A 13,879-nucleotide genomic window follows, 5' to 3' on the forward strand; every position below is an offset into this window, starting at 1 on the left:
AATAAGCACTATTACAAATCTGAAACCACAAAAGGGAGAGGGGATCTGCCTTCTTGGCACAGGAAAAACCACACTCGGCAGGAAGAGTTGGGTACCCAGAGACCAGCAGTCCATCCAAGTGTTCAGACTCATCTAGGGATGAAGCCATAACAGTCTCCATGTGATGGACAAAAAGGGATAAACTCTCACATGGGGTTTAGGAAGGCTGCAGCAGAATAAGTATGCTGATGAAACACAGCTCTGTCTCATGTTCATTAAGGTCATATGGCTCAATGTCCTTTTTCCCCAGTCCCTGGACAATAATAAAGAGAGGTATGCTAAATTGGGCAAAAGCCCTAAAGGGCAAGGCAAAATTAATGGGAGGATAGGATTCTGTTATTGAGAAAATTCACCCCTCTTTTATCCAGGAGATTCACCATTTGGCAGCTGCTGGAACTGATGACCAAGAGTTCCTTTTTCAAATGGCTGGTTATACGTTTGTGACCACTTCTCACAGATCTGTACTTCAACGTGGGATTTATGACTTTTAGATCCTCATTATTTAAAGAAATTTGTATCTAGATGGTTCATTCAGAATAAGAACGAGAAGAGTTTTTTCTTTATTTCTTAAACTAGTGCAGGTTTGCAATGTAACATTGTAATGTCTGCAGCCAAATAGTTAAATCTTAAATTTAAGATTTTTAATCTTAAAAAACTATATAGCAGCATAAATTTACATGGTAATTTACAAAACAAGTGAGATCAGTCACTTCCCCTGAAGAGCGAAGGTATGTGTTAGTAGTACACATTTTAAAATCAGAGTAAATAACATCACTTAAGAATGCTGAAAACCTTTATTTAAAGGGAGTAAGTTTGCCATATTTTTTTTAATTCATACATAAATGCATAGTATTTGCACTACCGGACAAATAAAAAACCGCTTTTGGACCCATCTGTCCAATGTTGTTTGGCAAATTAATCTAGCTTCCTCTCCAAATGATGGAGATATCAGCATTCTACCTAAAACGACTTTTTTGCATAAAAGAAACATACTACAGCTATTTTAAAGCTGACATTCCAAAGCAAAGATCTCTGTATTTTAAAATATCAAAGATGCCTATGGAACTGGAAAGTTCCAATAAGGTAGCTTACGTGGGTACTGCATTATTTTTATGCTAAAAAGTTATTCAGACCTCTTTGTGTGTTAAGAATAATTTACATCTTAAATATGAATGTTGATTTTTCAAATGATGAACATTTTATATAATTTAGATAATAATGTAAGAAAGATAATGTCAGCTCAGTCTTCTAGCAGTTCTTCCAGCAATTAGGACATTTAATCTTTGCATTATCTAAACAAATATCTTTACTTTTCACTCTTTACAGTAGGGCAGTTTTATTTTTTATTTTTTTTGCATAATGCAGTAAAGAGTTGTTTTGATCATTATAATCTTCCCAATTACAGAAATTGTAACCATATTTCTATAATTAATAACCTTGTAATTGTCTATCACATCTATTAGAGAATTCAAGTTAGTCAAGAACTGAACAGTGATTTTCTTCATTGAGTTTATAGACGACACCTTTATGGCAGTTATAAGACCATCATTTTTTAATTTAAATGTATATAAACAGCCTCATAATGTGTGTTAATGGGTTTATAACAAATAGAATTTCTGCTTGAGTTTTTGTAACAGAACTTAACAACCTGAGAAAATAATTATAGCTACCTAGTCTTAGAATAACAGGTTTGGAAATGTTCAATCAAACAAATAAAAACACCCCTAAATTTGTAAACATCTCACCAGATGCATTTATCGTAAAGTTATTTCTACATTATACACACAACTTTCACTGTACTGCTATCTGATACAGATGGTTCAAAGTATAAATAGTTCAGCAAGAGCTGAATACTAGGAACGGTAACTTTCAACTCATATTTCTCCTCAGATACAGTTGAGCACATTTTACCATGCATTCAGAAGACAAATTTAGTCTCATTACTTATTAGTTCTGGATGCTGTCAAACTAATTCATTAAAATTCTGCTTTTAAAAATAAAGGGGACATCATGCTGTTACAAGTGAAAGACTTTTAGTCTACAACAGGCTTGTAAATTAGACTTTGTAATATACAAAGCTTTAAATTGGTTCACAAAGCTTCAGACAGAGTTGAAATCATTTTATTTGTAGTTCAGTCTCAGTGATGATTGCAATATCTGAAGCATAACTTCAGAGCCATACTTAGGGCATGTTCCTGACCGAGCAGATTTCAATGCAATGCATTTTTATTTAGTATAGTGGAAACTAATGCAACAGTGCTAGGTTATGTGGTAACCTTTAACTATTTGACAGATAGTTATTGATTATACAGCAATCCTAAAGAACAGACACCAGGTCACAAAGTAATCTGACATCAATAAACCTACAGTAGCTGTATGGAAGAAGTGACAAAAAAAATGTTTTGAACCTTGATAGCTTTTACCAATACAGAACTTCAGAATTATACAGTTATTCTTTCAATGGGACTATGTGTTAAGTTATTTTTAACCTAGAAAAATTAACATTTATTATGCAGAAGAAAATCAATTTAAAATAAATGTGTAGAAACTAACTTGTCAAAAGAATTTTCTTGAATGTTTTTTCAGAACAGGTGGGAAAAAAAATAAACATCTATAATATGGTCCACTGTTCTAATATTTGCTTTAGCAACTTGGTCACTTTGGGGTTTTTTGTTTTGTTTTTTAACCTATGAGAATATTTTATGATTAGTAGAAAATCTTTAACAGACACAAAAGATGGAAGATGAAATTGCAGCAAGACAGCATGGCAAACCTGAGAGATCTATTAGTGCATAAATCTCCTTAAAACAGAAAAGAGAGAGAAAAAGAGCACTAACAAACCACAATAAAAGTTGTCCTCAAAGTAGTAGGTTATAACAGGGTGGGAAATGTGTAATATACATGTACGCCTCCAAAGCAGTTACTGTCTTTCTAAATATAAGGAGCTGATGTATTTTCACAGCATCAGATTTACTTATGGTATAAAGCCATACAATTGTAAAATTATTACTATGATTATTCTTTTCCCACCCTGGCACAGAATAAACATGAATTCAGAAGCACAGTGGGAGTGGAAAACAAAGAAGAGAAGAGAGAAAAGGCAGCAGAGAAAGACAGAAAAGGTGAATACAGAGCTACAGAAGTGTTTATTGAGCATGCTACAGAGGTAAGCAGAGTACACACAAAATGAAATTAAACGACTGTCAAACCTCCCAACTTTGTTAGAAAATTAATTTTTAATTGTGCCGCTTTCAAACTATACTGAATTTTACATTTCTAAAGATGTAAAAACTTAACTAATAGAAAATATACATGACCTTTTTCTACATAGATAACAGAATCTATGAATCTTGAAACTAAGTACATCAATTTCAAAAAGTATTGGTCATTTAAACAGAATCAGATTAAACAGTTCAGATTGACAGAAGAACTGTTGTCAAATTAATTTGATCTGTAGATTCTGAGCCATGTTTATAGTAAAGTCAGATCGATTTCTAATACAAAATATTTTGAAGAGATTTATTAAAACTGAATATTACAATGCAAGGTAAATTAAGACTAAAGGCACATAAACTTTGGTCCCACCTGGCTGTCAGTTTTAAAAAACTGCCACAAAATTAACCTTCCTGCAAGTGTTCGCAGTACACTTTCTTCATCTTTGAAAAATACATGCACCAGTTCCTGAACTAGCTAGACCAGTCTGCACATGCTCAGAAATCCACAACCATATTCCAAATCTTAATTACAAACTAAAGATGGCAATATATATTTAAATGCACATAAGTCATGTCAACTTCAAAAACATCTACGAAAAATATTCAACCACAAACAAGACATTACTTAGTGCTGACATTTATATGATACGTCCCACAAGAGTGTGTACAAAAAGGTTAAGATTCCACAATGCTTTCCACATAGGGCTCAAAAAAAAAAAAAAAAAAAAAAAAAAAAATCACAGAAATCACTTTTTTCTCCTTTAAGAAATTAATATTCTGTACCGTGTTCATTTTCTCTAATGCCTACATTCATAACTGAATCTAGACCAGAATCATGAAATACAGAAGACCATTTACAAAAAAAAAGTTAAAGTAGCAGAAATAAAATATGCTGTGTTTTAATCTTTCAAAGTAATGTATCTTATCTGATTAAAAAGAAAGGTACGTGACAACCCAATAAGTAATAAAAGAGTTCCAAGCAGGAGAAACAAAAACCTTAACCTTTTTACACACCCCTGCCTAAATATATTTTAATTCTCATGTAACACTGTGCCCCAGCCAACCAAATTCATTTTACTAGCAAATGCAATTCTAGCAACAAGTAGTTTTCCTTTTTAAGGCACGTATGTCAACTAACTTGAAAAACTATGGGCTTAACTTGAAACCCTTTTAAACAAAATGATGTTTCTCTAAACAGATGAAAAACCAACAGTTTAATATCACTGCTTTTCTTTTCTTATGAATGTTTTTTTTTTTTTAAAAACAACCAAGGAATGATAACAGCATGAAAGACAGAAGTCAAACTCTGGTCCCCACTCTCCTGAACAGTCAATAGGTGACGACACTGAACAATGCGATACACCTTCATTTTTTATCTCCCATTTTAAATTGTTGATTTCGAGAAAGAAACTCTCAGATGGTGATTTTCTCCAAGATTGTAATTATGCAGATCAATCAAAGCCTGAATAGCTTCTTCCACTGTTGACATCTGAAGAAGTGCCATCTTGTGATCTCTTCTGAAACAAAACAACAACATTAGGAACTCAACCAATACTAAATAAGGGTCTAAAAACCTCTCTTCCCTCTCCAGAAGAGTATTTTTTCAAGACATTCTGTTAAAACATATGAAGTCAATCTTTTGTTCAAAACAGGGATTCAAGGAAAACGTGCTTACTGAAAAAATTTAAATGCTTTCACAGTGCCTCCAGTGTTAGCAAACAGTGTGCGCAGATCATCTTCTGCTACTGATGGTCTAGAAAAATGAAAAACAAAAACACACATAAGAATTAATTATCAGTGCATCTAGTATTTTATGGCTTATGTGAATCCCACCGGCTTATTGTCATACAAACACTTACGGAATATTAGACAGGTGAAGAGTTGCAGATGGAGGGAATATATTCTGAAAATTTTTTGAGCCAGGTTTCTTGAAGCGATGCAAGGGTGAATTACCAAAATCTTTAGTTAGCCCTTGGTCATCAAGTCCCTCTCGAGGTAGCTGTACTGTCTGATGCTTGGAAAGGGTAACTCGAATAATCTTCCCATACATTTTTTGTCCATTAAGATGACTCATGGCTGAAAAAGACAAGTTTATTAAATTCAGTGCTACATTTCAACACCCTGCAAGGATGGCATATACTTTCTCATTAAATCACTGATTTCAGCCAACACTGCAAGCTAGAAAAATAATTCAATTTCAAAGTTAGTTTGTAAAGTTTTCAAAACTGCACTGCTATGTTTAGCCATGTATTCAGTAAAACAAACATGGAAACACAACCCTATTTTATTCTGTTATTTGAATGGTCCAAATAACTTATTCCAGGTGAAAAAGCCCACCATGACACTAACCAACATACACACCACTATCTAGTATTATGCTCAAACTTATTTTCTCTGATTTAACTGTGGTATTTTTGCATGTGCTATTGTGCTGATATGGCCAGTGTAGTAGCAGACTGATGTCCATAGGGTTAGATTACAATTTGGAGTTAATGTTTAGTTCAAAAAATAAATTAACACCTCTTTCTCCTCCAACAACACTATTATTCTGTTCACATAAAGCAGCACATACACATACGATTTTTGGAATACAGAACGACTTGATGTAATAAGTTTTCATGTCTCATGGATAGTCTGGGATCTGAGAAAAACTAGAATAAGAGTAGACTGACATATATGAACATGTTCATTTGAATTTCCACAATATTATTTCAAATACTTAAATTTACAGATTTAAATGAGGCATAAATTAATCTAATCTTACCCAGCTGTGACTGGTTCCCATCTGCCATCTGTATAAGAGCACTGTCTTTCTTATTGTATAAAATCTTCACACGCTGCACATCCCCATAAACACCTTTTTTAGAGTCAGAGAGGTAATCCAAAAGAATAATTAATTTTAAGTCTAATCAACTAAACAGCACATTTTGACATATCAATGAAACATTCAGACATCAACAAGATCACCCACTCAATCTCAACATTCACACAAATGAATAAAGAAGATCAAGATTTTGAATAGTGAATTTTGAAAAGAATAAATTTTTGATAAACCCTCAAAAGCTATGTGAATGATATTAAATTAAAGACCATGCAAAATATATTAGCATGCATTAAAAGAAAATCTTGTGTCTATGGAGAGTTTTTAAACAGCAAAAGAAAAATAGCAAAAGATTTACTATTCAACTTTAAGCCAAAAGTGCTAGCTAAAAATAAGAATTAAGGTGAAACAAAAATTAAATCAATAATAAAAGTATAGTGCTAACAATAACATACCGAAGAGGGTAAACAGACTTTGGGGCGTAACCATCTTTAGAAGGAGAGAAGAGCAAGCAGCGTAAGACAAGAAGAGAGAAGAGTCGAGGAAGAGCGGAGATGAACAGATCATCCATAACGAAGGGTGGTTCCCGCAGAATGGTGAGGTGGTCATGGATCATGGTTCAAGGCGGTTAATTGGGGCAAGTTGGTCCGAGGAACACATTTTGTTCAAGCACAGAAGCATGAACATAGGGAATGAAGACAGGGAACGTAGACAAGGATAAGGAAAATAAAGGATAAGACGGGGGAGGGCATGGGAATTTGAGGAAAGACAAGGAAAGGGAAGGTGAACACAAAAGGAGAAGGATGAAATGGGGAAGGGAAACAGCAATGCAGAAGAAAAAAAGGAAGTGGGGAACAAAAAAAAATAAAATATAGGTCAGTACATAGGAAATGCAGGAATTTGGTCAGAAAATGGTTGGTTTATGTACTGTACAAGGAAAAAACTGAGTAAAATGTTGTCACCCAAGACAAATATGGGTAAAGTACATCCATATCAAAGAATAAATTACAGCATTTCATCTCAACATGAAAAAAAAAGCATGCAATAGAAATTTTAAACTTTGAACTTCAAGTGCATAAGCATGGCTGGGTATGAAATGCCGGCAAAAATCTTTCAAAATGGCACTCTGATCCAAACATTTTAACATGCAAGACTGTGGATGACAAAATAGTAACAAATGATAAATAAGCTTCATGAATCATATTAACAGAGGCCAGTTAAAAATGAAACAAGTATTCCAACTAGACAAACTGCTACATCAAACTTCCCACATTTCATACCAGCTTTCACAGCAATTAAAAAATTGTACAAGACAGTAAAAATGCAAAACTAAATAAACCCCCTTAGATTTTAGAGTTAGCAAGAAAGGTAACAGTATTAAGGTGAAAAATGTTTTTGAAGACAAATGAATAATAACTGCAAAGAAAAAATTACTAAGAGAGACTGGAAGAGTGCCTCGTCAAGATCTTTGGGAGAACCTTCAAAGAAAAACGTGTTAGAGCAGTTCACATAAATTAAGATTTTAAAAATGCAGTGACACGTAAGCATGAAATGAAGCAGCAAATAATTAGAAAAGAAAAACACAATTCTACTTTACATAAAATATAATCTACAAGTTAGAATACATTTTGTTGTTTTTGTGAAAATATTTAAATTACAAATTGAAAACCAAACATGCAGTATTTACCATATTTTTCTTAGGAAAAATAGGTAGCCAAATATCAAAGGATATTTTAAGTTGTTAGCTACCTAGGAAAACAAAAATATTTAACTATAATAGAAAAAAATATAAAGTTTATAGTTTCAAAATTAATTTAGACATACAAAAAACAAGAAAAAATACTTTGATCTTAAAGTATGCAAGTGAAAATAGAGGCAAGTGCAAAAAAATGAAAACATTCACAAATGAAGTGTGATTAAAAAATAAGGAATAAAAAAAAAGAGTTAATGGTTTCACTGACCTCTTCATTTAAATTGCTAACCAGGAGGACTGTATTGCCACCAGCTGAGACTCCAGGCATACCCACTCGGCCAGCAGCAGCAGCAGCAGCTGCAGCAGCAGCATTCGGAATAGCCAAAGGACTCAGCGCTCCTGGAACAGCTGCAACAGGAAGCCCTAATTTTAAAATAAAGCATATTTTACGAAATACACACAAGTCGTTTAAAAATATCTAAATCAGAAGTACAAGCACTATTGTTTACACAAAAGAATTCATTCCATGATTCGTATTTTCCAACGCTTAGTAAAATGGATCAGTAATAAATATCAGGAGAAAAACCAGGGTTCTCGCTATTTTTCTTGCTTCAAAGCACTTCTTACGCCACTTCACTTTTCTAAAGACCATTTTGTTTTCAATCAAATGCAGTTCTTGTGAACCACACACATTGCTCTTTTTTCCTAGATTAAAGCAAAAATCCTCCCTAATAATATCTACAGTATCTGGTTTAGAAAAGGTTCAGAAAAGGGCAACGAAAATTATTAGGGTATGGAATGACTTCTGTATGAGGAGAGATTAATAAGACTGGGACTTTCCAGCTTGGAAAAGAGATGACTAAAGGGAGATAAAGGTTTATAAAATCATGACTGGTATGGAGAAAGTAAATAAGGAAGTGTTATTTACTCCTTCTCATAACACAAGAACTAGGGGTCATCAAATGAAATGAACAGGCAGCAGGGTTAAAACAAACAAAAGGAAGTATTTCTTCACACAGTGCAGAGCCAACCTGTGGAACTCTTTCCCAGAGGATGTTGTGAAGACCAAGACTATAACAGGGTTCAAAAAAGAACTAGATAAATTCAGGGAGGATAGGGCCATCAATGGCTATTAGCCAGGATGGGCAGGGATGGTATCCCTAGCCTCTGTTTGCCAGAAGCTGGGAATGGACGAGAAGGGATGGATCACTTCATGATTACCTGTTCTTTTCATTCCCTCAGAAGCACCTGGTATTGGCCACTGTTGGAAGACAGGATACTGGGCTAGATGGACTTTTGGTCTGACCAAGTATGGCTGTTTTTATGTTCTTATCAAAATGATCTGAAGAAATCTTTTTGATGTTTAATTAATCTTGTTGCCTGAATACACCAGTCAAGTCATTGAAACTAAATATTAATGCAAGTTGTCTTCACCATTATATTTCCTTTATATTACCCTTTGGTATTAGTTACTTTCTTCACTTCAACTTGATGCTTTAGGCTAGGTTACAACCTTGCAGAGCAAGGCAAATAGAGTAGCCTACATATTACCCATTGCCTTAGGCTCAGTGGGGGGGGGGGGGGGGGGGAGTTCCAGCCATGAAGACACAGGAATATTCAGTCCAGGGACATAGCTCCATAGTGGTAATCTTCCCTAGCCTCTCTGCCTCCTAAGAATTTTCATTCAGGAATTCAACTGCCATTGGCCACCTGCACTACAGCTCCTCCCCTCCAAAGCAACTACAGCATTGTACAGGGATACTATTAATTTATGATGGGTTTTCCCAGTGGAATCCCTTGGGTACATAGTGAGCATACTGTCACCCGAGGATACACTCCTTCCCCACCATCCTGTGAAGTTGTGCCCCTGTGCTATGCCTGCACTACCTTTTACAGGTAAATTAGATGTGCTAGTTTTATTTGTACAAGTACATTTTATTTAGTCTCCAACAAATAAAATGAAAAGACTAGCACAAAAATCATAATTGTTCAAATTATTACTTTGTTCTACTGCATGTTATTTGCCACTACTGCACTAGGCCTTGCAGATTTCACAATGTGGTCTTCTGATGCCTAGATGATGATACTAAATAAAAATTTAACACAGTAACCTTGACCAGTTGGGCCCACTAACGCATCTAAATAGAAATCTTTGCTTTGTAGATGAGAATTGAGTTTTCTCCCTTCTTCCTCACAAGTGAGTTAATTTTGTTTAAAAATAAAAATAAGGGAAAGGCAAAAAGAATTCTTCAGTCTCAGATAGTGAGTAAATACTGAGCAGCTAATTGTGACCGTACTTGTCAATAAAAAAATAAAATATTCCCAACACTACTAAAAATAGATATTGTAGCAGGAAGAAAAATGCAGAGGCGTAAAATAAGTGTGGTTACAAAGTTTATTTCACACAAAGTAAGTAAAATTTCCATGCTCCACCTCATTAATCATGTTTCTTTTACAGGGGGGAATTTATGGGAGATAAATAATTAACACATTGAGATTTTACTTTGCTGGACAAAAGGACTAGCTAAGTATATAATATTAATTTATTGTGACAGAGTGGGATAGCCAGTAACTATTATGCAGTAATGGTAAAACAAAAAAACAAAAACCATGTTAGGGATAGAGATTAATTCTGAAAATATTTTTATGGCATTACATAAATCCAAGTTATATTCTCCTTTAAAAAACATGTTCAGTTCTGGTCATTCCATGTCAAAAGAGATACAGAAGGGTTGAAAGAAGGGCAATTAAAATTAATGATGTGAAAGGATTTTCAAAAGAGAAGAGAGTTTTAAAAGGTATTTGTCTAAAGCAGTGGTTCCCAAACTTGTTCCGCCGCTTGTGCAGGGAAAGCCCCTGGTGGGCCAGGCCGGTTTGTTTACGCACTGGCTGCCACTTCCAGCAGCTCGCATTGGCCTGGAGCAGTGAACCGCAGCCACTGGGAGCTGCGATCAGCCGAACCTGTGGACACGGCAGGTAAACAAACCGGACCGGCCCGCCAGGGGCTTTCCCTGCACAAGCGGCGGAACAAGTTTGGGAACAGCTGGTCTATAGTGTCATAACACAGGTATACAAAATAATGAACGCTACTGAGCAGGTTAACTAGGCACTCCTATTTAGTCCCTCTTGTAACTCAAGAAAAAGGGGAAGGAGGCATCTAATAAAATTAAAGGGCAACACGTTTAAAGACAATAAGAATGCTCTGGTTTTTAGCACAATGCATAGAGTTTAGTGGGATTCAACAAGGGATTAGACATTTTTATGAATAAGAACATCCAGTTATATTAGAGAGGCTAAATATGTGTAAATGGACAATCAAGCTTCAGGATATAAGCCAATCACTAGCTATCTGGGGGTTAGGAAAAAACTTCCCCCACGGACACAACATTGTATAATTGTCCATAATGAGAGCTGCCTATAATCTTCCATTGAAATGTAGTACTGGTCGCTGTCAGAGAAAGTATATGGGATTAGACAGCCCACTGGTAGTTCAGCATGGCAATTCCTATATTCCTCAAAATCCACTTTTCACTTTCTTTTCCACAGTTGACCTCCATGAAAATTTATACTGCTACATACAAATGTATCAATAAACAACAGAAAAGTAAGTTAGATGTAAAAATGATGTGCCGAAGTTTTCCAAAAGTCATAATTAAAGTTGTGCCCTGAATGTTTCAAATAGTAAAGGGCAGAGAGGCATCTGGCAATTAACTGATTTCCCCTTCAATAGCTATGTTCTGCTGTTATATCACAGAAGAAGTGCACAGATATCAGGCACTGTATTAGAGCAACAGAACCAGCCAATAAAGAGGCTGAGATAAGTGAAAAAATGAAAATATATCCAAAATATTGAACACTATTCAATACCTCCAGTTTTTCACATATCCCATGGAAGAAGATAAGGTGAACCCGTTATCCCCCAAAGCTACAAACCAGAAAGAACATAACTTTCATAAAAGTTTGTAGAGCAGACAGAAAAAAAATATCTATTTGCTTACAAGATGAAAAAATGTGTTCTGGAAGTCACATTGATGCACACTTGGAATCCCATAATGCTACTTTCTGTCTCCTCAAAAACAGTATCAAAACTGTATTTTAAAGAAAAAAAGTACGCACAACCAATTTTTAAATAAATCTTATTTCAGAAAAAAGTTTAATTATAATAAAATGTTATTTTTTATGTTGAAAAGACTGATTGTTAGGATCAATTGTTGTATAAGTTGGATGAAATTTCATGAGAGACCATTTGTTAATCAAAAACTAAGTAATTCCTCTAGTACAGGGGTCAGCAACCTTTCAGAAGTGGTGCACCAAGTCTTCATTTATTCATTTATTCACTCTAATTTAAGGTTTCACGTGCCAGTAATACATTTTAACGTTTTTGGAAGGTCTCTTTCTATAAGTCTAGAATATAAAACTAAACTCTTGTTGTATGCAAAGTAAATAAGATTTTAAAAATGTTTAAGAAGCTTCATTTAAAATTAAATTAATATGCAGAGCCCCCTGAACCAGTGGCCAGGACCAGGGCAATGAGAGTGCCACTGAAAATCAGTTCGCACACATGTGCCATAGGTTGCCTACCCCTGCTCTAGTAATTTGGTCATAACATTTGATATTTGTAATGTAGTTCCAAGGGGGTGAGGAGGTGACAGGGAGAACTATGGGCTTCAAATATGTAATTTGTTTTTAAAAGTTTTTACTACTCCCTGTATTGTGAGAGCCACTACATTTTTGTGACAGCCATAAAAATGATACATTTACTCGCCTTGCTAGCTATATTGCAGTAGTTGATTTAAGTATACTTTTGAATTATATTAGTATTTCGGATTTTTGTGATGTAAATAAGAGGAAATAGAGCAATGTACAAAACTTGTCCCCCTAGGAAACATACTTTGAAAGAATTTAATTCAGACATAAAAAAATGCAGAAATAGATTTTTATATTGTACATACCCATTTTTCATGTCTGTTTTCGGTAAGCTCAAGAAGTGTAGTTAAAGAAGGTTGCATATGCATACATTAGCTGCATAGTAAAAATTCAGTAAAGATGCACAAGACAAAGGGGCACAATACTATGTGCCCACTGCACAACTTTTTCCATGTGAAGTGGTAGAAGCCTAGCACAGTTTAAACATAGGCCATTTTTATCTATGAAAATGCCACAACACTAAAGAATCACTGCAGGAGCTAGAAACAGTAGCTTTGTACCATTGGAAAGCAGAGCTTCCCAATGAGACTTAACACCCACTTCTAGTCCTCAAAGGTCCTGAAATAATAACATTTTAAAGCATGGGAAAGCTATTTCCGGCCCTTTTTAGAGGTTTTTTACAGCTAGAAATGGAGCCCTCTGAGCCCTCTACAGCTACAAATGTAGTATCTGATATTTTACAGGTAAAGGGATAAAAAATAGTCCCAATAATATTTTTTAAAACAGTCCTAAAATATTATTTTTGTATCCCCTGTGCAGACTACACAATGGCTTTCTTCTGGGATGAACCACATAACTCACCTTCTAGTTTTGCCATTTGCACAAGGCAGCCATTCCTAATTTATGCTGGAAAACATTTAAAACATACCAAAACATATTCCTGTGCACCCTACATATCCAGGCATACAATTTATAACATATAATAATATGTAGCTACATTTATCTTTTCTGGTTTTGTATCTTCTACTATTGCATATCAATCGGTTCATGTCAAAATGCTGTGTTGTGTTATCAATTTGTTCCTGAGGTAATAATTAAGATACCAGTACCTTCAATGGAAGAATAAACAGAAGCAAAGTGAAACTACCAATATTCATCTAAATGTCCTTACTAATTAAAATTCCCCACCACTACTGAAGGGCCTTTTCCCCTCTTAGAAAGGATATATAACAATGATTCTAATTAGAAATGATTTTTCTGTGTTTCCACAAAGTTTTAACCAACCTTAAATATACAGGTTTGATCCTGACTGGGGCTTCCGTGTACTACTACTATATTAAAAATAACAGATGACTGCATTTTTATAATGTTCTTAACAATTAGCATAGTAAATCAGAATACAAAGGAACAGCTTACCAGGACCTGAAGCGGAAGCTCTCCAAAGGTTATATCCTCTAAAGTAGC

At 34.8% G+C, this 13,879-nt stretch overlaps 1 protein-coding gene across 5 annotated transcripts in view; it reads right to left on the reverse strand.

Annotated features, from left to right (window-relative positions):
* Positions 1-814: 814 nt before the first annotated feature.
* Positions 815-13,879, reverse strand: part of PTBP2 (polypyrimidine tract binding protein 2) — a 91,115-nt gene continuing 78,050 nt past the window's right edge. The window contains exons 9-14 of one of the 5 annotated variants that reach the window (XM_074961286.1): positions 8,037-8,176; positions 6,531-6,564; positions 6,019-6,111; positions 5,114-5,330; positions 4,930-5,007; positions 815-4,768 (exon numbers count right to left, since the gene is read on the reverse strand). In XM_074961286.1, the coding sequence (XP_074817387.1) occupies positions 4,639-4,768; positions 4,930-5,007; positions 5,114-5,330; positions 6,019-6,111; positions 6,531-6,564; positions 8,037-8,176 (692 nt within the window). In that variant the 3' untranslated portion in view covers positions 815-4,638. Of the gene's footprint in view, positions 4,772-4,929; positions 5,008-5,113; positions 5,331-6,018; positions 6,112-6,530; positions 6,565-8,036; positions 8,192-13,879 lie in introns of all 5 variants that reach the window. The other 4 variants (XM_074961285.1, XM_074961287.1, XM_074961284.1 and 1 more) reach the window with 4 other exon arrangements.

The sequence above is a fragment of the Natator depressus genome, chromosome 8 (assembly GCF_965152275.1).
Source record: "Natator depressus isolate rNatDep1 chromosome 8, rNatDep2.hap1, whole genome shotgun sequence".
NCBI classification, from domain to species: domain Eukaryota; kingdom Metazoa; phylum Chordata; order Testudines; family Cheloniidae; genus Natator; species Natator depressus.